We start from the raw sequence: 26,655 nt of genomic DNA, 5'->3' as shown, positions 1-26,655 counted from the left end.
CTGTAACAGTTATCACAGGTGTCTGAAATTAAGCTTAAGGGTGATGGCACACGTGGCGTTTTCAATCAGTTTTTAAGCAAAATGGGCCAAAAACGGAGTGAAAACGTATACGTGTGATATCACCCTAACTGTTAATCCTGGTTCTTATGACAACCCAACATTTTTAAACATCCAATTGTCAGAGACAAAAAAAAAATTCTGGCCGGGGTTACAAATATAAAATATACAGTTCTGACTTACATACAGACTCAACTTAAGAACAAAGCTACAGAACTTATCGTGTACGTAACCCGGGGACCTCCTGTATTCCCACAAAGACAAGATTCTTAAACCACTTAGTGAAGTGGCTTGAAAAGGCTCGTGACCGGGGCATTTTTGGCAAATTTTCGTACGTGGCAGTTTACAGGAAACCTACCACTTGTAGTGGCAGGTTTCCGATGTCAATACCGAGCACCAGCTCAGGGTGAGCTGGTGCCGGAGCTTATTTTAGTTAGTGTTTTAATCCGCGGTATCGCAGTTTAAAACACTTTTTAAAAACTTTATAGCCGGCGCAGGCAGGTACGCGCTCGGCGCTTACCGTGCACGCGGCTACATAGGAAGTGAATGAGAGCCGCGTGCACGGTAAGCGCCGAGCGCGTACCTGCCTGCGCCGGCTCTAAAGTTTAAAAAGTGTTTTAAACCGCGATACCGCGGTTTAAAACACTAACTAAAATAAGCTCCGGCACCAGCTCACCCTGAGCTGGTGCCCGGTATTTCCATCGGAAACCTGCCACTACAAGTGGTAGGTTTCCTTTAAGGGCCATAGCTTCTTTTAATTTTGCATGCTACCTTAAAATCTTTTGAAACTTTTTTTCCAGGAAACACGCTAGTTAAAACGTATTAAAAAGTTAAGATTTTTTTTTTTTCATTTTGTTTTATTTGGGTTTAAAAAGAGGCTTTTTTGTAATTTATAGTACTTTTTTTTCCATTTTCAAGTTAACTCAAAATGAACATTATTAATGAATACCCTACTTTGTATTTTTTAATTTTTTTTAATTTATGAGGGAATTGCAAATGTATTTTTATGAATATTTTTTTGTATATGTGTTTTTATTTTATGTCCCCTTTTTATGTCATGTTATGTCATGTTAATGCAACAGTAACACATGTAAACAGTTGTGTTTTGTAAAGGCAAATGTTAACAGAAAAGTAATTTGCCACATGGGAATGGACCCTCAGGCATGATGGAGGATCCAAAATGCTCTGGGGTTGCTCTGCTACATGTGGTACCAGAAGGCTTGTATCACATTACATCAGAATTCTCAAGAGATTTTAGAGCAAAATGACATAGTACCCAGTCAGTTGCGTAACTACCGCTGTAGCGGCCGCTATGGGGCCGAGTCAAAAATTATGCATGCCATGTCCCCGGGCAGGCTCGTCGCAAATTATCATAGCTGCCGTTATGTTAAGGGGGCACAGGAGGCGGGGGTCGAGTTCCTCTATGACGTTGCTGTCCTAGGCCTGACTCGCCTTACCCATCCACCTCTGTGTCCGGGCAGCGGACCATCCTAGCTTCTTCTTTCCCCTGAGGTCATGTGATGTGACACAGTTTGGCAAGTTTATACTGTATTTGTGTTTATGGTATTTATAGTATACTATATGCAGTATGTGTCTATATTTGTACTTTGTGTACATTGGGTGTGTATATTCCATATGTCCAGGTATATGATATATATATTCTATTTGGGGGTCATCATACACCAAGCACTTGGCACAACTGGAGATATCCAGCGGATTGTTGCGCACCATTTACACCTCTGGTGTGGAGGTGGTGGAAAGGGGGAAATAATCATGAGTGGTAGCAATAAGCTAGCATGTGTGAATATTTCAAGCCTTGTACACCATTGGCATGGTGCAGAAACACTGATAAATATGTGTTTACAATGTGTATGTACTGTACAGAATGTGTGTATGATTTGTATATACTATGGAAGTGTTTTCAAGCACCAGCATGTGATTAAATTTGAGTTTCTATAAAATGTGCATATGAGTATATGTACGGTAGATAAATGTGTGCTTATGAGTTTATACATACATGTGTGCACTAATTTGCATATATTTGAAAAGGGGGCCCCATTCAGAATTCTGCTATGGCCCCAGCCTCTCCTAGGTCTGCCCCTGTACCCAATGTAAGATAGTCCATTCACAATACTTACCAAGTGTAAGAAAAAGTCAAGCACTATTGCACCCCCAGCTCATTGGCAGGTTGAGCATTTCGTAGTATGCACACACAACTGCTAATGATGGGACTTGTATTAGGCTGCGGTCACACGTCGTGTTTAATGCATGCAATTTAAGAACGCATTGCAACAGCTGAAGAGATGATTCGCCTAATTAAAACAGCTGTTAACGCATGCGTTGAAGCAATGTTAATGTTTGCGTTTTGTAAACACGTGTGTTAACAGCTGTTTAACTAGGCAAATCACTTCAGCTGTTGCAATGCTTTTTTTAAGCGCATGCATTAAACGCGACCCGTGACCACTCTTACGGCGAGGGTCAAGTGCCAAAACTAATCACACTATATGTTTTCCATCAAGGACTTGTGGCTCAATCTAGTGCAGCACTGCTGATATGGCCTTAACAAAAAGGATCCATAGTAACTGATATCCATTTTTTAAAACTTATATGCTAATAAGACGAAATCGGTCGAAGATCATGGGCTCTCCAGCAAGACAGTGACTCAAAGCACACCAGAATAGTAGAAAAGGGGAAAAAAATGCAAGCAGAGAGTCTTTACCTCAATCTCATCGAAAATCTTTGGGGCGAGTTGAAATCTGCCATTGGGAAAAAGAACCCTGCAAACATTCAAGAACTTGAACAAACTGCGAATGCATAGTGTAAGGAAAATAATAGATTTTGTAAATTTGGTTTTGTACCGATGTAATAAAGCACTGCAAAAAGTGAGAGCCCGATTTTGCCCATGTGATCATACAGGGTTAAATAAAATATTTTAATTAACCAATTTAACAGGCAAATACATAATAAAACATACCAACAGTAAAATGTAATACATAAAAAATACATATCCCTAACAAAGGTGCAGGCTTGAGCTTTACCCAATCTGAGCTAAACTGCAGAAGAAATGTTCTGCATATTCTTTAAAGGGCCAACACACACACAGGTGCTTGATGTGTGAGTCACATGACAGTGATGGACCGAACACTTTGCATAGGATGGAAGTCCAAGCATGATAGTTATACATGATGCAAGGAAGCTCTGCTTCTTCTTTGAGAAACAGAAGCTTTGTGCAGAGGTTTGCAGCAGCTCCTTGCATCATATATAACTAACGCTTGCAGTCCCGTCCAGGCAAAGTGTTTTGTTCATAAAATTTGCCCACGCAGTCCTCGGGATATTTCCATCTCATAGCCTACTCACAGACTTGCTCAACTCAATGGACGATGGGCCGTAATCTGTTGAAACAGTGCAAGTCCAAGATGGATATCAGAGTCAGTCTCGATATCCAGGTTATAGCCTATGAATATGCCTAGCACGTTTGAAATGGAAACTCTGCTTCTAAAAACGCCAGAACTGCTGGTTTGTCCTTTCTGCAAACCGGTCAGGAGATGACACTAATTCTAGATCAGATCCTCTGCACACATTCACATGGAATGAAAGTTTTGTGCAGGTGTCCAGCTGTATCTGTTCATTGTCAATTTAAGAAACCTTTTGTGCAGAACAAAGACTCCTTTCCTCCGACCCCACAAGACAATGACTTTTAGGCAGCATTTATCTCCTTAGATCACCTAATGAATGAAATCCATGCATGAACAGTCTTCAAAACTTTACAACCATGAAAATTTGGTATATTCCAGTCTCTAAACGACACTGCAGGATATAGACCGGAATTAAAACCTGGACAATCATCTGTAAAAGGACAATCTTAAAATCTGTTTTGTGTGCATGGTACAGTAGAAGCCAGGGTAATAAATAGGTAAACACCCATATAGATCATTCCTGAAGCAGAGTCCTATTGTATATTGCTTTGCTGTGCCTTTACACATTCAGCATATATCTCTTCTCAGAACTGGGTTAATTGAGATGTGGAACGGGTCTGCTGACATCACGGAAGAAAGCATGTGTTAGGGCTGCTTTGGCGGAGATCCTCTTGTTGGAATCATACTGGAGCATTTGCTAGAAAGAGGAGGATATGGATTAGGATAGTAGAAGCAGACACTAAGCATGACAATCTGATAAAATACAAAATAAATGCAAAACACAAAAATGCAAGTGCTGTAAATTTGAATATCAGCAGCACCAAGAAATGCGGTCATTGATTCAACGCGCTAGGGCCAAACTTAAGTTCGTGGTAAAACTGGTTTAACTCAGGATTCTGACTATTATCATCATGTTTGGGTTTTGGACTGATATTTATCACACGAAAAAGGCAGAGATGTAGAGGGAAGGTTATTCACAAAGCATCGTGTCTCAAACTAATAAGTTTGTGTACTGGAGTTAGATACTAAGGATTTAGATTGGTGAATGAAATGTAAATCTTGATAATTTCAATGAATGTGTATGCAGCTGCAGAATAAATAGCAACGAGACATCTCCAAAATCATGACAAATGGATTTAGAAGACATACAAATAAAATATATAACTATACATCAGATAAACAATAACAATCGTGAACATATATAAGAGAAGACAGAATATCACATTTTAGACACTTACAGCCAAAAGATCTCTACCATCATCATCCAGTGGTGGTGCGACCTTACTTAACTCTTGGCGCGCCCACTTGGGAAATGTAGACTTATAGTCTGGCATAGAAGTAACTCCTGGCCATGTAGTCTCATCAGGTGTTCCCAGTGTTCGGAAAATACGGAACAACTGATCAATCTCTGAGTCACCTGGGAACAGAGCCCTTCTTGTTATCTAGGATAAAATAATAGGGAAAATGTTAAAGGATTTGATGTTGTGTACACAGAATTCATTTGAAAATGCATAAAGCAGATACACATAGCAACGCAAGTATTTTCTCGAGACCGCATGCGTTCTATAATTGAATTTTTACATGTGCAGCTTACTAAACAAAATGGAGCAGATTTATTTGAAGCGTCCTAAGGTTAGGTTAGACAGTATTATTCAGCACCAGATTTATTTAAGTATCTACATTCACACAAAACGTACGGGGGAACGTGTATATACAGCAATGGGCGCACGCCTCCGTTGGGTGCAGCACTGTACCGTTCCATACACGTAACGTAGGACGTGTCCCATCTTTCTCCAGAATATGGCGCCGTGCACCATATATCACTATGGAGAGGGGCGGGGGTGAGCAGCAGTCATCCTCTCCTACTGTCCCGGGCGCCAACGCTACAGCAGGCACACGTTAATGTAGCCTAAGACTGTCTAGTTGTACTCTGTACCTACTATTAGTTGGCTTACTTTGAGCCAGAAACTAGGACAAAACTTCTGTTGTGTCAGCAGTATTTATGATGCGAGGTCACACCCCCTTTGGCAAACTAAACAACTGAATTCTGTTGTAGACAGTTTAATAAATCTCCCCCAATGTACAATACACTGCATGGTACAAATCAATTCCAAAAATCAACTAGGAAAAGTTGCTCTGGATCTATAAAACCGCCTGCTGCTGTATACCTCAAAATAATAATACCGTAGTAATAATATACACACACATATGTGAACAGAACAATTTACAAATAGCAGGGATATTTATAGAGCACAATTCCACGATGCTGTACAGTTAAAAATGGGATCACATTAAAGGAAACCTACCACTTCTGAAGGTAGGTATGAGATGTAAACACCGGGCACCAGCTCAGGGTGAGCTGGTGCCGGAGCTTTCCTTAGCTAGTGTTTTAAACCGCTATATCGCGGTTTAAACATATTTTGATTTACAGCCCCGAGGTAGCTTCGGCGCCGCACGTGAATCCTCCGGCACTTTCTATGGAGGCGCGCGCACCTCCATAGAAAGTGCCGGAGGAGTCACGCGCACACGGCCGCGCGCAGCGCCGAAGCTACCTCGGGGCTGTAAATCAAAATGTGTTTAAACCACGATATAGCGGTTTAAAACACTAGCTAAGGTAAGCTCCGGCACCAGCTCACCCTGAGCTGGTGCCCGGTGTTTACATCTCATACCTACCATCAGAAGTGGTAGGTTTCCTTTAAGAACAAATGCAAAGACCATCCACATCTTCAAAAATCGGAAACAAGTGGGAGGAGGACCCTGCCCTTGAGGGGTCACAATCAACGTGAAACGGCAAAGGGAGACACTAGGCGAGGGAGACAAAGCAGTGGTGAAAAGTTAGCCATTGTGCTTAGGTCATCATAAAACCCAAAATTGGGAATCTACCATGTCAGTTAAGTTTTTGCGACTAAAACATAGCAAGAATGTAGTGTGGGGAGTAGCACAAAATGTTAGCAACCATCTCAAAACACATCTGCATCATCTTTTCCTCAATATGTGCAGGAATCTACCCCTGCTGAGGAAGTGTACATAATTTGAGTTGTCGCATGGTTTATTTGGCGTGCCATAAATTGTATATTATATGCTTGATTATGAACAGTATTTACAACATATACTACAATGTGACCTCATGTCTGCATGTACACAAATTTGTACACCAACACTACTCAATAAAGGCTATACTGTACAGCTGAAACTTTGCTATTTAAGGTGAACTAAATTACTTGTCTTCCGCTTCACAAGATGATACTACTAGTGTAAACGTAGGTCTGTGCACCCCTTTTCTGCATGTATGAGATTTTAGGCATCCAAAAAATGCGATAAAAGAAGAATCATTCTGGTCATTCCCTTAGACGCTAATCACATGCTATTATTATAGTGCCAAAACCAGAGAAAGCTGCATCATGGTGTTGTGCCTCAAGGGACATTCTTTTATCAGCAGGGTCTAGTATGAAAGCCTATTCACAATTATTAATGCCATCCCAACCCTTAGGGGGAGGAAGAAGGAGGTCATGACTACAGCCAACTAGCCACATTCAAGTCACACTGTGAGGAAATACACAGAAGTCCTTTTTTTCTGCACAAGATCCATATCTCAGGTGACTGCACTCAAACGACAATTTTTGTATTTATCCAGAGTGAAGCGCTTTAAACTCTGGTATGACATGCCCTGAAGAAGTCACACAGTTATAGGTTACAGACCATGTTAAATCTGCAGTACTCTTTTCTTCATGTTAAAAATTCTAAGCCTTAGGTTACGTGCACGTTTTGGCGGCCGTGAACTGGCCTAACAGACTGCAGTCTCCCATACCCTATGGGTGAGGAGCACTCAACCATCATATCACCACCGAGTTGCAGTGAATGCAATAATGGAAAAAAAAAAAAAAAATTAAAAAAAAGACCTCCCCAAAAACACAACAGAAAATTTACTGTAGCCTAAACATGCAGTAATTGTCTGAAGGATAGTGTAAAGATTAAGCGCATTGTTCCTGTACACAATTCACAGTTACATCTGTACAGAAGCCCTACATAAGATTCCTCCACCCCATTGAGAACGTATTACAATAAAACATACCATTTCTGCAAAGATGCAGCCGAGGCTCCAAATATCCACTGCTGTGGAGTAGTACTTACAACCAAGAAGAATTTCTGGAGCTCTGTACCATAGTGTGACCACCTGGAAGATAAAATTTGTGTTGTATAAAAGGTATGAAATTTGTGGCAGATGAAATTCTATGATGAAAGTCCATTCATCAATGGGGGATAACACCTGGAATCCTTGAAAACAAGTTATCAATAGGTGGACTGTGATACAGTCTGAAATGGCACCAAGACAAGGTGCTATAAAAGAAAAAGGTGGGTGGTGGGGGAATTCTGCTTACCTCATGTGTGTAGGTTCTTACTGGAACCCCAAATGCTCGAGCCAGACCAAAGTCTGCAAGCTTGATCGCTCCATCAGAGTTAATAAGCAAGTTCTGTGGCTTTAAGTCACGGTGCAAGACACGATGTGAATGGCAAAAGGCTAAACCTTGCAAAAGTTGGAACATGTAACTCTGAAAAAGTAAGGGGACAGATTAAGTTCTCATTTGAAAATGTATAACCTACTACTAATACCTATAGGCATATACAAATACCATGTTTATTGGGGTAAGGCAGAAATGACAAACCACTGACAAAGTTTCACATTTTCCTCTACTGGAATGTTTAGAGAATGGTTATAAATTAAAAAAAAAAAAAAAAAAAAAACATTTTAAATAGCTAAATTTTAAGCTTCATACATCCTAGTGATGAACCCTTTTATTAACCCTTTCTTTATAGACTATTTAAAACAAAAAAAGGTTATTGTTTTTTTTTTTCAATCTACTCGCCAGCAAAGGGCGTCTCAACTGCCTTTTCCAAACTGCATCTTCAACCTCCAGACTACATGAAACCCAAATAAATACTGATACCAGATTAGAGATATTTTTAAGAGCCCCCTTAATTTGAAGAATTTTTTTTCCCAGAAATTCTTTTTTGCATCGGCAAGTTCCAAGAACCACAACTTTTTCAATTTTTAGTCAATGTAGCCGTTCTGGTTTCTGGGAGACAAATTGCACTTCCCTGTGGCAGTTTTAACATTCCATGCAGTGTACTGGGACGGAGATAGAGTAACTTATGAACTTAATATCTACAATCATAAAGTTTCTGACTACTTGGGGGCCTTCTCCCCTCCATTATATATAACCATCAGGGTTGTTCTCATCCAGGGGAGAGAGGTTCACTATAACACTAGTAAAACCTTGTTTCTTATGTCTAGGGCCAATTCAACTAAACAAGAAATGTATTTCTTGTGGTTCTCTCAATTATGTCAGGTCCCTTTCACATTAGAAACGACGCCAGCAGGGCTGCCCCCATTATACACACACACAATATTTTTTTCTGAGGTTTATCAGCAAAGGCCAGCACTGATCGCAGGTGTTTTCCCACTGATCGCCGGCTTCAAAAAGAAGCCCATGCGCCACCTTCTGAGGATCGTCTCTTCCCGTGTCGTCATCGGGAAGCGCCGATCCGTCGCCATGGCAGCCTCGGGCTATAAGCACATTGTAATGAATGAGGAGTAAAACCCCCATATACGGCCATAAAAAAACCTAAAAACTCAAATCGCCCCCTAGAACTAAAATAAACAGGAAAAAAAAATTAAACACATTAGGTATCGCCACGTCCGAAAATGCCCGATCAAAATATAATAACGGTTTTTCACTGCGTTTAACCCCGTAGCGGAAAATCGCGCCCAAAGTCAAAAATAGCCGCAAAAAACTACACTTCCCAAAGCTCTGTACACCAAAGTATAAAGTTATTAGCGCCAGAAGACGGCAAAATCCCCCAAAAAATAAATACATTTGAACAGGAGGTTTTAATTTTTGTAAATGTATGAAAACATAAAACCTATACAAATTTGTTATCCCCGTAATCGTACCGACCCAAAGAATAAAGTAGACATGTCATTTGGGGCGTACAGTGAAATCCGTAAAATCCAGGCCCACAAGAATACAGCACAAGAATTTTTTTCCCCGCTTCCCAGTACGCAGCATGGAATATTAAATACCAACATTTTGAAGTGCAATTTGTTACGCAGAAAATAAGCCATAACACAGCTCTGTACATGGAAAAATAAAAAAGTTAGATTTTTTAAGGTGGGGAGTGAAAAATGAAACAAAAAAAAAAACGAAAAAGGGCTGCGGTGTTAAGGGGTTAACTTTACAGTGTTTTCACATAGAAAGCACCTCTCCAACCCGAAGATATATCATACGGCGGCTGTCATTCAACGGACTTGCCATGCAAGATCCAAACAGTGGGTTCAATTGGAACCTGACCTCACATGTCCCACACTTCGTTAACCTCGCCTAACTAACTTCACCTACTCCTTGTTTTCTCCCTAATTTTTCTCTACCATGGACCAACTAGCAGATAAGAGCGTCATGATCGGGATGAGGTGCCTCATGACTCCACTGTTTCACCACCCGGCCTTCCCACCTGGCGTAGGTAGGCAGAGATTCCTTTGTTGAGAGGTCTTCTCAGATGTTCGCCTAGACCAGATTGTCAATGGCTTTTCCATTCCTTCTTACTATGCCATGCAGGCCTCTCATTCAGACATTCCTATGTTGTGACTAGAACATAGACAGCTGACATCATACATGTCTGCAGACCTGAACCACATTACTTTTGGGTCATCCCCAACAGCTCTGGAAGCCCTTTTTTCTAACATCCTCTCCCCTGCGCTTTCTTTTCTATACAGTATATTGCTTGAGGATGCTAGCCCAGGTAGGCCTGGCTTTGTTAGAGCCTGGGAAGATTCAATTTGCAATAAAATATTGTTAAGATTGAATAGATGCCCCCCCCCAACTTCATAGGATCTTTGATGTATGTTGGTGGTGTGGAGCGGAGATGGGTCCCCTGCTTAATATTTGGAGTAAACAGCTCCAGCCCTTTTGAATTAAGGTCTTTAATACTTATCAGGTTACTGGCAAGAAAGCTGCCCTGTCCTCTCTTATAGCTTAACTTTCGATTCTACCTGGTTCCATCAAAAAGGGCCTCCTCTGCCACTTCTCAGCTGTGGCACGTATTCCGATTCGAAGACACTGGAAGAGTCCCCGGCCCCCTACAGTAGTCCAGCGGCTCCAAGAGCTTAGTTTCATCGGAAGAATGGAGAAGATGGTGGCTAATGACTCGGCAGACCTACATGGCTCCAATGGGACACATAGTTCCCAGGAATTTCAAGACCTCTTCCTATTATGAATAGCGAGCACCACAGTCGTGTGTGTTTCCCCATTTCCCTCATGTGTACTCCTTACATCCTTCTGTATCTTTAATGTTTTTTCTAATTCATTGACGTACTGTGATGATCATCCGCTTGTAATGGCTTCTTGATGCATCTTGTTCCATGATTGGAATTTATGCCTCTACCTCCAATATGCCTGTCTATCTGATGACATACTTGATGCTGCGTGCTCATTTGTAATGTGCTAATAAATGTGGATTACACAAATTAAAAAACTTGTGCAAAAAATATTTTAAAAACATTTGCTGTTTAACCACTCAGACCAATAACTTTTTCATGGGAAAAGCTACATTTCTCACATATCAATTTAGGACCCAAACGGTTTTATGGGTGGCGAAAGTGTGAAAATTTGGATTCTAGATTTCATTACAGCATTCATGGCGTGGGATAATATTCTGATAAAATCTGGCATTTTGGGACGCAGCAATATGTTCGTATGTATTTCTTTTTCTACATGTGTTCTGGGGAAGAGATGATTGGGGAAAGGAGCCGATGGCGACACTCGCCTTCAGAGCTTTTAAATGTGATTGAATCCAACCGTGGCACCTAACAGGTTAATGTTAACCACATTATAGGGCACATGTATCAGTTTTTCAGCTGCCACTTTTTCAAGTTTTCTGAAAGTTGGCCTACTTAATCACTGCAAGACTGCAAAGTTTTTCCCCTTTGTGATGCATGTGAAGAGTTGGCCGTTTAGTCTCACTTTTGCAGTGTGCGACTTTTTAGTCCTGATCTAGCAGGCTCTGTTATGGGACTAGAACGGGACAATTTCAGAGCCAAAAGTCTCACAACTCAATTCTCTGGGCTAGACATGAATATGGTACACACTTCATGAACCCTGAAGTGGCCAACTTTGGTACAATGCTAGACTCTGCACCTAAAGTCTCACAAATAGTTGCACAAAAAAAAAAAAAAAAAGGAAATCAAGAGGATTGATGCATGTCCCCCTATGAGGCCCTAAAATGCAGTCATTAAAGTGTTAACTTTAGATAGGTTAGCGATACTTGAACTCACTTTTACAAGAGCCAATGGGATCCCGGTAATGCTGGCACCGTCCATAAATTTCTTTAGATCTTGATTAAGAAATTCAAAGACCAGATATAATTTGTTCTCTGTGTGAATGACATCCAAAAGCCTAATAGAAGTAGAAACAAATGAAGTTGTAAAATCTATCAACACAGAAATTCATTGAAATTTAAGACATTCAAAAATCACTTACTTTACGATGTTGGGGTGATTAAGTTCCTTGAGCAGTGAGATTTCTCTGATGGCTGTGCTCGGTACCCCTTCTGTCTCCCTAGGAGAGAAAATATTATAAAAAGTTAACTTTTTTTGTTACTCTGTATTAAATGGGTTCTTTATCCAATATTAGAGATGAGCAGACCCGAACACTCCATGCAGGTGTGCCCTACGCGATGCGGACATATTGCTGTATAGGCTGACAATCTGGCAAATTTACACCCTTTGCTTCTAGCCATGCCTTTGATAGGCCAAGAGGACACCACTGATCAGTCAGTCAAAACTAGTTTCTAGGAGTATTAATTTACCAATCTGCTCTACAGTCCAGCAGGGATCACAAAGGGCTTGTCACAGTCCTTAGCCTGAAGTGCAGGCAGGGAGAGCTGGGGCAGGACAAGGAGCAGCAGACCCAGTCTCCCCCGGGGCCAGCACTCTTGCTCAGGGTCTCTCCCGCGCTCACAAGGACTGCCAATCCAGCTACAGCCTGCACGCTACAGGGGATAATCACCAAGTGTACTTTTACACATGGCAATTATTTTTGGAGGGTAATGGTGCCTGATCATGCGTGTATGATATGGTGAGGTGTTAATGCGACCTCTGCATATAAGCACTTCATACTTCTGCCTTTCATTAAAAAAAAAAAAAAAAAACAGCACCCAAAAGCTGTAAGTGTAAACTAGGTGTGAAACATCCACGCTCCTATTCACGTGACCAGTAACAGATGGTACTTCATCAATACCCTTAGGAAGGAACCTCCTATCACATTTCTACTCCTGTATGTACTCTGCAAATTACATTAGAAAGCAGTAGTAGTAAGGGAGCCATTAACAATACATGAAGGAATTAGCATGCCTTGTCATGGAAAGAGCAATAGAAGGACCGCATAAAAGGATGGTAAAGCAAAAGGAAAACAAAACAAAGCAGCCAGAGAGCCAGACACTATACATTTGTATGCCTTGTATAGAACAATATTCAACAATAGGAGTATCTTTCAATAATGGATATTGATTTTGCAACAAGTGACAATTAGCCTGCATTCATTGATCCAACCACTGATCCGCCATTTTCCTTTATGGCTCGTTTTATTAAGAGCAGTTTTAATGGGGTCTCAGTGCCGTGTCCACCACAGATCACAAAAATGTTGGACCTTATCGTCACTCCATCAGACTAATGGAGCAGACAGCCACGCATGACTATTCTGCTCCATTAGTCTCTATGGAGATCGCTGAACACGACGCTCAGCAATTTCCGTCTGCTCCGGTGATCTCTATGGAGCTGAACAGTCAAGCGCAGCCATCTGCTCCATTACTCTGACAGTGACGAGGGGGTTAAACGGACACCTTGTTTTCATGATCTGTGGTGGTCTCAGCACTAAGACCCCCACTGATCAGCAAGTTAGGCCCTATCCCATGAACAGAGCCTAAATTTTGTTAGAGGGAAAACCCCTTTAACACCCTCTTTCCACCAAAAAGTAGGCATCAAAATGTGCCCTGAGAAAACAGGCTTCAGGGTGCAAGAACTTGTTTGCTTGGTTATCACCATCATGCGGCACCTCGAATAATCCTTTGCCTATGGCGCATCGCTGTATGACAGGATGATATGCAGCCAACAACTGCGACCGATGAGGCTGCATTCACATGTAGGATATGAAATAAGTTTTGAACCAAAATTCCAACACATTGGAAACTACCCCCCCCCCCCCAAATATCCTTAGACCTAAACTCTAGTGTTGGGTAAATAGCAACACGTGACTTTCCAAAACACGCGCTGCTACTTACCGAACGCACGCGTTTAGGACTTACTGCATCTGCGTTGGGGGCAATTCCTGATTTAATTGAACTGTTTTAAAACAAAATTCTGCAAAATGTGAACGCAGCCTTGGGGAGCATGCAATAACTTGTAAGAGGCCTAAGTGGGTCAAGATATTATCAGCACAGATGTTCTGCTATCACTGGGGCACTGGGCCATCATTTACTAGTGTACGTCTCCGCTACGCAGCCATGCTGATACTTGTAGTTCACCCGCACCCCATAAGGTAACGGTTTACTCACGTGTCCAGGCGGATCTTCTTCAGCGCCACCACCTCCCCGGTCTCCCGGTTCCGAGCTTTGTACACGACCCCGTACGTGCCCTCCCCGATCTTCTCCACCTTCTGAAAGTTATCCATGGCCGCTGAGGTGAAGGCACAGTACGGTTGAGCCTGAGCGGGAGACTCGGTGACGGGACTCTTCCGGAATACTTACAATGCAGACCCCCGAAAACTTCCCGCCATCGCGTAGCCACGCCCCGGCAACTCGGGATTGGTGGAGCAGGAAATCCTGCCGCGACGTCACGCGCGAAATGGCGCCACCAACCGGTCCACGCGTAGGAATTATTCCGCCAACGTGTGAGGAGTTTTGTTTATAGTCGGTGCAGTGACGTCACCAACAGCGGCGCGCGCAGGCATGCATACATACCCACCTACCGGCCGCCATGTCTCCTGCATTGTAAGACTAACCTCGTGTGTATCTGTACGAGGATAAATAACGCGTGGTGAACCCGCCTGTGTGAATTATATCCAGGACTTGAACAGGTTATGTACTGGTTAGTGCAGTCTGCGATCACTGTGGTCTGCAAGTCCAAGAAAAATAACATCACATGAGTAGTCACACATTCGGTCTGAACGTTATATGCGAAAATCAAGGGTAGTATAGTAGAAATAAAGTTCTCAATTTTAATCAGTCAGATGCTTACACAATAAAGATCATTTTTAACACATTAGATTACAAGTTGACTCAGTTTTATTGCTGTTTTTGCTCCTATCACTGTGATGGTCAGTGTAAGAGCCCAGTGTGTGGGGACTCTCTAAGGCCGCGGTCACACGTACCGCTAGGCGTCCGTCATAACGCAACACTAGCGCACGGGGAGGTCCTCGGCCCCAACGCACATGCGTTTCCAGGGAAACGCATTTGATTGTTTAGCCGATCGCATGCGTTTCTCTGGAAACGCATGTGCTTTCGGGCCGAGGACCTCCCCCTGTGCACTAGCGTCGCGTTACGTGTGACCGCGGCCTAAGCAGACACTTCATGATTCCTCTAGTGCTATGAGATGCTGTGTGCTGACCATGTGCTTAAATTATGAAGGTCCAGGTTTGTATACACTTTCACCTGGCTTCTGAAAATTCACTAGTATCTGACACATAGAAAGAGAGAGATCAGCTGGAACAGAGATGAGATGTTGAGATGCCTATTACACACAATGACACTCTCAGTTCAGTCAGACGAAGGTTCGCCCAAAAGCACGTCGGGGACGCAGTCATCCTGGTCAGTGGAGCGTTTCACGCTTATTATTGCTTGTCACAATATAGGTTTATCGTGTGTAATACATGCTCAATACACAGCTGTGTTCTAATAGGCACCTACTATATTCCATATCCAGTTTCACATAATGTCCAGGTTTGACTACATTTTCCCTGTGTTTCACCAATACTGATTGTACTGTATCTTCTGGGTACCTCACTTATGGTGCCATTTTTGTTAAAACAATACATAGGTTTTATTGTATACATTGTACTAATAAAGAGTAAAATAATTTTTTATTGTAACTTTTTCACGCGTTAAGTCTTCTCCTCCTTCCCCTCGCCTGGACGGGTACAATTTTATATATACGTCGAGCTATCTGAGGCAGTAGACCAGGTGCACTTACCAATTCAGGGGTTTCACATTTGGAGTGTTATTATTATATAACACTCTTGGCACTGTTAGCGCCACTTCCCCTCTAGTCTGCTTCTATCTCTCGGACTTATCTGACACATAGAAAGAGAGAGATCAGACAGATCAGAGATGAAATGCCTATGTATTACACACAATGACACTCTCAGCTCTGCTAACTTGCCTATGACAGACACAGTTCAGCTCTGCTATATGCCTCCTTCCCAGTCCCCTGGATAAAGACCTTATTTGATAATAGCTAATAGGAGAGGTGATTTGCCTAATTACATCACTGTTAACATTGATGTTTACAAAACACAATGTGATGTTTACACATGCGCTAACATAGCATTCACAATGCGTTTTGAAAACACAAATGTGCTGGATACCTATATACTGGGGACCAGTGTGCTGGATACCTTTTTAGGGGGAGGGGGCAGTGTGCTGGATATCTATATACTGAGGGAGTGCAGTGTACTGGATACCTATATGCTGTGGATGGGCATGTGCTTGCCATCTATATACTAGGGGGTTGGTGAAGTGTGCTGGATACCTATATACTGGGGGCCAGTGTGCTAGATACATATATACTGGGGGCATTGTGCTGGATACGTATATATATTGGGGGCCAGTGGGCTAGATACATATATACTGGGGGCCAGTGTGCTGGGTATACCGATAAACTGGGGGCAAGTGTGCTGGATGCATATATACTGGAGGCCAGTGTGCTCAATACATATATACCGGGGACAGTGTGCTCCATACTTGGGGGCACTGTGCTGGATACATATATACTTGGGGTCTGTGTGCTGGATACATATATACTGGGGGCTGTGTGTTGGATACATATATACTGGGGGCAGTCTGCTGGATACATATATACTTGGATACATATATACTTGGGGGCTGTGTGTTGGATACATATATACTTGACAGTGTGCTGGATACATATATACTGGGGACTGTGTGTTGGATACATATATACTGGGGGCTGTGTGCCGGATACATATATACTTGGGGGCTGTGTGCTGGATACATATGTACTGAGGGCTGTGTGCTGAAAACATATGTACTGGGGGCTGTGTGCTGAATACATATATACTTGGGGGCAGTTTGCTGAATACATATGTACTGGGGACTGTGTGTTGGATACATATATACTTGGGGACAGTGTGCTGGATACATATATACTGGGGGCTGTGTTTTTGGATACATATATACTGGGGGCAGTGTGCTGGATACATATATACTTGGGGTCTGTGTGCTGGATACATATATACTGGGGGCAGTGTGCTGGTTATACCGATAAACTGGGGCCAAGTGTGCTGGATACATATATACTGGGGGCCAGTGTGCCCGATACATATATACCTGGGACAGTGTGCTCCATACTTGAGGGCAATGTGTTGGATACATATATATATTTGGGGACAGTGTCCTGGATACATATATACTGGGGGTTGTGTGCTGGATACATATATACTTGGGGGCTGTGTGCTGGATACATATATACTGGGGGCTGTGTGTTGGATACATATATACAGGGGCTATGTACTGGATAGATATGTACTGGGGGCTGTGTGCCGGATACATATGTACTGGGGGCTTGGTGCTGGATACATTTATTCTGGGGACAGTGTGCTGGATACATATATACTTGGGGACAGTGTGCTGGATACATATATACTGGGGCTGTGTTAGATACATATATACTGGGGGCACTGTGCTGGATACATATATACTTTGGGGCTGTGTGCTGGATACATATATACTTGGGGGCTGTGTGCTGGACACATATATACTGGGGGCTGTGTGTTGGATACATATATACTTGGGGGCTGTGTGCTGGATACATATGTACTGGGGGCTATGTGTTGGATACATATGTACTGGGGGCTGTGTGCTGGATACGTATGTACTGGGGGCTGTGTGCTAGATACATATATACTGAAGGGAAGAGTGCAAGTTTAATGTGTTTTTCTCTGTTCAATTACATAGAAAAGACCACAGCCACAAGTCTTTTTCACACACGTTTTATGCACGTGAAAAATACATTGAAGATACATTGAAATTGCAAAAACAAAATATGCATGAAAAATGCTAATGAATCAGATAAAATGAAAATTGCAGGCAAAAACAGGGTTTTTTTTCACTTTTACGGTGATCTGCAACGCAAGTGTGAAAGAGGCAAAGGGAAGTGAAAAGGGAACCTGTCTCCAGGGACCTAGTTTTCACAAAAGACAGGTTGTAGAAGCCTAGCACACCTACAGTGCAAATGCAAATATGTCTTTCTGCATTATCTAAGCATTTGCATTACAAAAAAATTGTGCGTTATAACTTACCTTGCACCCTGACAGAATCCTCTGTGTATTCACAGGGGTTGGGCTTTGGTTTGGATGCATTTAAAAAAACAACACATGACTTGTCTGTACTGCAGGCAGTCTCCAGCTTTGTGCTCCTGTACAGCTCCTCTCCCCCACTTATATCAGCTCACTAAGCTGTGACCTCTTCGTAGGAGCAGAAGGGAGGAGCTGTACAGTACAGGAGCACAAAGGTGGGGGATAAGATCTGAGGAGTGAGTAACACAGACAAGTCACATGTTTTCAAACCAAAGCCCAACCCCTGTACTCAGGTGATTTTGTCAGGGAGCAAGGTAAGTTGTAACACATCAATTATATTGTAATGCAAATGCTTATAAAAGGCAGAAAGGCATTTTGCAATGTAGGTGTCATGGGTTTCTACAACCTGTCTTTAGTAAAAATTAGGTCCCTGGTGACAGGTTTCCTCTAAGGCTTTCCTGCATAATTCCAAATCTCACAAAATATATAATTACATTATTCAGATTTGATCTTAAATATAGGCAAGATATAAAGACAGAAGTAGAAGAGCACTCACCGGGCAGGATCTGACATTCAATAGTGTGAATAGCACTCGGAAGTAGCTTGTACGAGTTACATGTACCCTCACCTTATGGTGTTACGTTTAGTGCATATAATCTACTACTAGGACCTACTCACCAGGCTTTTTAGCCATGTACTAAGGAGTTTTGCACTCAGACCTCCCGTTTTAGGGTGGTGGCACACAGTGGATCGTTTTTAAACGCATGCGTTTTGTATGTTTACCATACATTTGTCTGGTTTGAATCTGTTTATCTTCATTTCTAGAAGTGTAGGTAGCTGTGAAACGGATTAAATCCAGCCAAACGCATGGTAAACCTATAAAAACGTGCTTTTTCAGTCCGTTTAAAAACGGACCAAGAACACACTGTGTGACAGCACCCTTAGGACAACTTTGGTACTGGGACCCAGCAGTGTATATAGCCCGGTCTGAATACATGGTGCTCTGAACTTTGAATGAAGACCAGCGAAAGGTTTACACTGCTGCTAGCACCACATTCCAACATCATGCATATGTACTCAAAGGACATCCACAACCAGGCTAGGAAGAAACTCACATACAGGCGCTCCCCTACTTCAGAACACCCAACTTACAGACGACCCCTAGTTACAAACGGCCCTCCGGTTTGTTGATAATATACTGTACTTTAGCCTGAGGTCGGCGGCACACATGGCGTTTTCAAACCGTTTTTGGGCCGTTTTTAAGCAGTCCGTTAAAAAACGCATGCGTTTTCTGAAAACGCATCCGTTTTTGACTGGTTTTACCAATTATCTTAATTAAAATCGGTCAAAAACGGATGCGTTTTTATATGCATGTGTTTTTTAAAGGCCTGCTTAAAAACGGCCCAAAAACGGGTTCAAAAGGCAATGTGTGTGGGGCAGTCTGCTGGATACATATATACTTGGAGGCTGTGTGCTGGATACATATATACTTGGAGGCTGTGTGTTGGATACATATATACTTGGGCGCTGTGTGCTGGATACATATATACTGGGGGCCAGTGTGCCCGATACATATATACCGGGGACAGTGTTCTCCATACTTGAGGGCAGTGTGTTGGATACATATACATTTGGGGACAGTGTCCTGGATACATATATACTGGGGGCTGTGTGTTGGTGTAATAGGAGGCTGGTAGTTCTATAAATTGTTATGCAATATAACGATTAATATCACTACCTTCCTTGTACTGTTTACTATATTTTATATCTTCTGTTTCTAGTCTCTGTATTGTACACTATAATTTACCACACTCAGGGTTAATACCAATAATATTTATTAACACACTAGAAGTATACAATGTCAATCACAATACCCACAAAACCCACAGAATCCAACCCACCACAATGCATATAAACACACACACACACTATATAATAATCCTCACACCTAACTATCCCTATTATTACAGAGCACGAAGGGGGACAGGGAGATTGACAGGAAAGCAGGGGTATAGAGGTAGGTTAATATATGGAAACAGGAAAGCAGGGGTACAGAGATAGGTTAATAGATGGAAGCGGGGAAGCAGGGGTACAGAGATAGGTTAATAGATGGAAGCGGGGAAGCAGGGGTACAGAGATACAGGTACTCAGCCCAATCCGGGAAGGTGCTATAGTGTCTTCTCTATGGTGATCCTCTTAGCTGGTGGTGATGGCAGATTCCTTCTCCTTTCCTAGTTGGTCTGTAGGGAAGATTTTTCTCCCTCCTTTCCTAGCTGGTCTCCATGGAAGATTTCTCCCTCTCTCCTCCACACTCATGCCCTTATAAGTCTGCCCCTTGTCCCTTCCCCCCAGAATGGTGAACAACAGATGTTTACCTTCATATCTTGTATATCCATTTGGTAACCCATTCAGCCACCCTCAGGTGGGAAATGACAAAAGACCCTAGATTCCCATCTAGACATATAGTCTCCGAATAACTGACCCTGGGTAGTTAAACAACTTTAGAGACAAAAGGACCTGGATTCCCATCCAGATATAGAGATATAAATTGTCTCCGAATAACTGACCCTGAGGAGATTGAATGACTTTCCCATAATAAAGGGGGTTGACATCCTGTTGCCAAAGGCCCTCAGTACATCCTGAGTAAGACAGTAGGTGTGTTCTTTCCCAGGAGAAAGGAATATGACAGAGGGATATATATATATATATATACATATATATATTACAAATATCTATGTACATGAATAGACACTTCCTTTACATTCCCCCTGTTTTCACGGGACGTGACAATTAAATTTGAGGGAAGTGTTTTATTGAATTTGCCTATTTAACCATATTTATCCCTGGTAATGATTCAGGATGGAACGAAGTATAATTTTGGATTTAGGTACCAAGACATCACTTTCCCACAGAGCCACCTTCCTGTCCGTCACCGTAACCCAGTATCCTCTGCCCACCGAGAACGTCATCTGCTTCTTGTCTCTTCCTCTCTGAATCACAGTCCTTTACTATGGTATGAGTCTCTTTGGTTGACCTTGTCTGTGTTGCCAGTCTCCTGCTGTAGCCAATCTCAATTGTTATCCTGAGCAATATAGGAATTCTTTAATACTTCCCACAGGCAGGTTTGAGAGAAAGGCCATTTAGCACATGCAGCACCACCCTTGATCTGGTGTTATGGTCATGTAGAGTCATCATCCAATCTGTCACACAGGCAGCAACTTTTCATCAGAGGTGTTAACAATGAAGAACCTTGATTGAAGTGGTATCCATGGACAGAAAACCTGGATCTTTACCAAGGCAAAACAGCAGACTAGAATGGGAGGCGATGTCTCAGAACCTAAGGTCAAATTGTGGGGAGGGGCATTGCCTCCCGTGTCCCCAATACCTGACATTCAATCCATCCTGTTATTAATCATACCATATATAAGGTTTAAAGGCAATTACTCACCATCGTGTGGGGATACCTTACCTGTCCCTAAGGTCCCTACACATATAAATAACACAGGCACACTCTAAATATTGTGTCACCCTCATCTACCAAACACACAAATTCCCATCATTTAAAAAAAATATAAAAATTAACTCAATTAGAGTGAGGACTGTAGTCTGTAGTCATCAAGTTCTTAACGTCTGCCCTCTTATGAGTCCATGATGCTCTTCCTGTCTCTGTTGTGAGGGTTGATCAGTCCTCTCTAATTTTAACTTGAAAATAGTCCATTATACATAACAGAGACCAGGAATAGAAGAATCTCTGTCATTGGGCAAATTAGCATATCAAAGAACAAAGTTGCTTTGGGGCTGTATCCAAACAGTCTCTCCGAGCAGGACACCGCAGAGCCTTTTTCCATGGCATGGACAATCCCTGCAATCTTTATCTGGTCAAAGTCCTTGATTTTCATTTGGACAGATATCCACACACTTTTCAGGGTTAATTGATGTTCTTTCCTTCAGATCTGCTACATCAATACCTACAAATAAATAAAAGGAACAATGGCCTCCTGGGAGGAGTTCTCCTCCTTTTGAGCAGTTAGTTTCATCCTGTGTTACTAGGTTCCAAATTAGTTTACATTTGACAAGATAAATCCACTGTGTAAACGTCCAGCACCCTCCTCAATGTACGTAACAGCAATTTAAACAAACCATCTATAATGATGCTAAAGTTAATGTATCTGCCTCTGGGACACTTCCCACCAGGAAATTTATATCTCCCACAGTATACCTCAGTCATAGGGGTCCCTACCATACAACAACTATTGGAGAATCCATTCCATTACATATTAGTATCTGCCATTAACATTACAGTATCTAATACCCATTGTGCATAGACGACAAGTAGTGTTATGCCACCTCCTGTACACAACTGTCCCCATAATGATTAACATAAATGATTGTATGGAAGAAGATCTCTCTATCTGATTATGTATCTGATCGAGTCCATCAGCATGTACCTTCAAACTGCTGATTTATATCTGCCACAGTATACCTCAGTCATAGGGGTCCCTACCATATGACAATTATTAGAGAATCCACTCCATTACATACCATATTCCATCTTTATGGATTAGTATCTGCCATTACCATTACAGTATCTAATACCCGTTCTGCATAGGTGACAAAGTAGTGTTATGCCACCTCCTGTACACAACTGTCCCCATAATGATAAACATAAATGATCATATGGAAGAAGATCTCTCTATCTGATTATATCTCTGATCTAGTCCATCAGCCTGTACCTTCACACTGCTGCTCTACATAAGCTTTCCAGTTTTACTAGGCTGCAGATCATTTCATAGTATTCTAACAGAGTTGTTGCAGTTTAACTTTAACATTTCAATTGGTCTTTAAATTGTGTGAGGCCTACATCCCCCTGAATCCCACAGCATACAATATGCCTACAGGGTGCAGTTTACATATAAGGATCTATCACAAGAAAACAAACATTACACATACAAGTTACACATAAAACCAAAGACAACAGGTAATCACAAACAGACACCACATAGACAGGACCACAGAATGTAATTTAGGGCCTACTTGTGATTATCCTCCCCAGTTTTAACTGGTCATTTTGAATCATTAGCACATGGTGGGGCACATGTGGCTGGGAAGAAACCCTTTTATAACCATTTTCTTTGTGCCACACAGATGAATTTTCTATGGTGATGTTGCTAGACACCTTACAGCTACTTGCACACGAGCAATGTCTAGCAATATGACCAAAGCTGCCACATTTAAAACATTTCACATAGCAGTGTTTCTTCTGCCTTTCACTATTTGCCAATTTACAATCCTTAGCTATATGACCTAAGCCACCACAAGAAAAACATGTAATACCTTTCATGCTTGGCTTAGGACAGTTTAGATTGTCTCTACATCTTCTAAACTTCTCCATAGCTAGGGATGCACTTCTGACAATCCTACTTTTACAGGTCCTTACTATACCAGAAAGCAATGTTTTACCTTTACCTTTCTGGCTAGGATCACTGTTGGGGATGTTTAATCTGTTGCAAGCTTTATTCCCCCCTTTTTGCCCTGCAGAGGGCAAAACTTCTGAGGACTCTAGCCTTGACTTTAAGGTATAAGACAAGGCTGGCACAATTTTGGAAAAATTACTAATAATGTCTTGCAAGCTAGATATCAGTTGAGACCGGGCTGCAAGTTCATCATTGAGCTTAGCAATCACTACATCAGTAGATGCTGCCTGATCCTTAAATCTTTTGACCTCAGTATAGGACTGAGTCAACTGTGCCTCAATATCAGCATTGTGCTTTCCAATTTCTATCAGTTTTGACTCCAGATTCACACTCTCTGCCAGTTGTGTCTGTAAGGCACAAACCTGCTTAGCGTTATAGACACAACATTTGCAGTGAGATTCTGGGTATTTATTACTTGACACCAAAACACCATGTTCTGGCCTCCACAGCGTCTCATTATAAACATAAATAAGTTTCGCCAGCATGTGGAGCCGTTTAGTAGCCTTATTTAATATTGACTGCTTCTTCATATATTCCTTGTCATAATTCTGCATTTGTTCTAACAAATCAGACCACAGCGTTTCAGCTGACTTGTATGATGTGGGTGGCTCTGGGTTAAATTTACTATTCTTAGCCAACTTCGACAGTGTGGAAAGATCCATACTTACTTGTTCCATGGCCATCTCCGCTGTTGGTGCTGTCCTCTTTGTCTGCGCTGCTTGAAAAAGGTCCTTTATCTTCCGGAACGCCTTTTCCCGACCAGCTGGACTTCAACCGTACAACATGAACACCAACATTGATGCAGTGGAACAACACCCGGATGGATTTCTCTTCCAACTACTCCTTGTCAAAGAGCCTCACACAGATTTGCAAAGAAAACAGAAAATTATTAATAATCATACAACAGTACACAAAAAAATTAAAATAGGTTCTCTGTTATTAATTCTTCCTTGTCCTCTCAAGCACGGCTGTGTTACCTGTCCGAACTTCAAGGCCTTGCACACAGTATGACACCACACTACACCGTGTACCAATGTCACCTGTCCGTGCTTCTACCTATCTTAGTTCACAGTATAAAACAGCTTAACTTAATGAACACATAAGAACAAATTAATTAACAGTCGGGCCTGGCTCGCCAATGTAATAGGAGGCTGGTAGTTCTATAAATTGTTATGCAATATAACGATTAATATCACTACCTTCCTTGTACTGTTTACTATATTTTATATCTTCTGTTTCTAGTCTCTGTATTGTACACTATAATTTACCACACTCAGGGTTAATACCAATAATATTTATTAACACACTAGAAGTATACAATGTCAATCACAATACCCACAAAACCCACAGAATCCAACCCACCACAATGCATATAAACACACACACACACTATATAATAATCCTCACACCTAACTATCCCTATTATTACAGAGCACGAAGGGGGACAGGGAGATTGACAGGAAAGCAGGGGTATAGAGGTAGGTTAATATATGGAAACAGGAAAGCAGGGGTACAGAGATAGGTTAATAGATGGAAGCGGGGAAGCAGGGGTACAGAGATAGGTTAATAGATGGAAGCGGGGAAGCAGGGGTACAGAGATACAGGTACTCAGCCCAATCCGGGAAGGTGCTATAGTGTCTTCTCTATGGTGATCCTCTTAGCTGGTGGTGATGGCAGATTCCTTCTCCTTTCCTAGTTGGTCTGTAGGGAAGATTTTTCTCCCTCCTTTCCTAGCTGGTCTCCATGGAAGATTTCTCCCTCTCTCCTCCACACTCATGCCCTTATAAGTCTGCCCCTTGTCCCTTCCCCCCAGAATGGTGAACAACAGATGTTTACCTTCATATCTTGTATATCCATTTGGTAACCCATTCAGCCACCCTCAGGTGGGAAATGACAAAAGACCCTAGATTCCCATCCAGACATATAGTCTCCGAATAACTGACCCTGGGTAGTTAAACAACTTTAGAGACAAAAGGACCTGGATTCCCATCCAGATATAGAGATATAAATTGTCTCCGAATAACTGACCCTGAGGAGATTGAATGACTTTCCCATAATAAAGGGGGTTGACATCCTGTTGCCAAAGGCCCTCAGTACATCCTGAGTAAGACAGTAGGTGTGTTCTTTCCCAGGAGAAAGGAATATGACAGAGGGATATATATATATATACATATATATATTACAAATATCTATGTACATGAATAGACACTTCCTTTACAGTTGGATACATATATACTTGGGGACTGAGGCCGGCGGCACATGTGGCGTTTTCAACCAGTTTTTGGGCCGTTTTTAAGCAGTCCGTTAAAAAAATTTGCATGCGTTTTTTGAAAACACATCAGTTTTTGACTGGTTTTACCAATTATCTTAATTAAAACCGGTCAAAAATGGATGTGTTTTTTAATGCATGCGTTTTTTAACGGCCTGCTTAAAAACGGCCAAAAACGGGTTCAAAGCGCAAAGTGTGCCACCGGCCTTAGGCTACAATAAACAGCTGTAACAGTTATCACAGGTGTCTGTAATGAAGCTTTATTGTTAATCCTGGTTCTTATGACAACCCAACATGCCTAAAATCCAATTGTCACAGAGACCAAAAAAGTTCTGTCTGGAACTACAATTATAAAATATATTGTTCCGACTTACATACAGATTCAACTTAAGAACAAACCTACAGAATCTTGTATTTAACCCGGGCACTGCCTGTATAAATATATATTATGAATAGAAACTAACATTGAACTTTGTTGTGCATTAAAAATAAATTCTTTATTGGTATAAATCCATCAATAAAAATGTAGAAAGAATAAAATGCAGCATTTCGGGTATCATCCAGGAGTCTATCATTATTATTTTACATTTGCGGGGAAGCAGTTTCCCTTAGGCTACATTCACAAGACTGTATGATTTCTCCAGTCCCGTATTTACGGACCGTATGAGCCCGTATATACGTGACGTTTTTCATCCGTATGCAGCACGTATGTAACCCGTATTTTATACGTCCCCATAGACTTCTAGGCCATACGGAACTGAAATAAGGGAGAACATACACAGTGTCAAAAACGGCAATATAAATGGTTGGACGTATTGTCCATTGAAATGAATGGGGCCGTATGTAACCTGTAAAAA

The 26,655-nt window shown here is 41.8% G+C and overlaps 2 protein-coding genes across 3 annotated transcripts in view; one reads left to right on the top strand and one right to left on the bottom strand.

The window, feature by feature from the left end:
- Nucleotides 1-2,968: 2,968 nt before the first annotated feature.
- CDK2 (cyclin dependent kinase 2) lies at nt 2,969-14,408 on the bottom strand. Its single transcript, XM_072135049.1, has 7 exons — nt 14,079-14,408; nt 12,008-12,085; nt 11,803-11,923; nt 7,853-8,023; nt 7,546-7,647; nt 4,712-4,915; nt 2,969-4,170 (listed from the first exon to the last, which is right to left on the bottom strand). The coding sequence occupies exons 1-7, from the start codon at nt 14,192-14,194 to the stop codon at nt 4,069-4,071; spliced, it is 894 nt and encodes a 297-aa protein (XP_071991150.1). The 5' UTR covers nt 14,195-14,408; the 3' UTR covers nt 2,969-4,068.
- A 48-nt stretch (nt 14,409-14,456) lies between these two features.
- PMEL (premelanosome protein) overlaps nt 14,457-26,655 on the top strand; it is a 28,641-nt gene continuing 16,442 nt past the window's right edge. The window contains exon 1 of one of the 2 annotated variants that reach the window (XM_072135047.1): nt 14,457-14,513. In XM_072135047.1, the coding sequence (XP_071991148.1) occupies nt 14,472-14,513 (42 nt within the window). In that variant the 5' untranslated portion in view covers nt 14,457-14,471. Of the gene's footprint in view, nt 14,600-26,655 lie in introns of both variants that reach the window. The other variant, XM_072135048.1, reaches the window with a different exon arrangement.

Source organism: Engystomops pustulosus, chromosome 2 (genome assembly GCF_040894005.1).
Source record: "Engystomops pustulosus chromosome 2, aEngPut4.maternal, whole genome shotgun sequence".
NCBI lineage: Eukaryota > Metazoa > Chordata > Amphibia > Anura > Leptodactylidae > Engystomops > Engystomops pustulosus.
The sequence above is the reverse complement of the archived record's forward strand: the minus strand, read 5'-3'. Positions and strand labels throughout refer to the sequence as shown.

What these genes read in the sequence shown, in the direction of transcription:
- CDK2 (XM_072135049.1), bottom strand. Translation starts at nt 14,194, where the DNA reads ATGGATAACTTTCAGAAGGTGGAGAAGATCGGGGAGGGCACGTACGGG. An exon ending in AATCACCCCAACATCGTAAA is followed by an intron (nt 11,924 to 12,007) that starts GTAAGTGATTTT and finishes TACTTCTATTAG; the next exon opens with GCTTTTGGATGTCATTCACA. An exon ending in GCTGCATCTTTGCAGAAATG is followed by an intron (nt 4,916 to 7,545) that starts GTATGTTTTATT and finishes ATTTTATCCTAG; the next exon opens with ATAACAAGAAGGGCTCTGTT.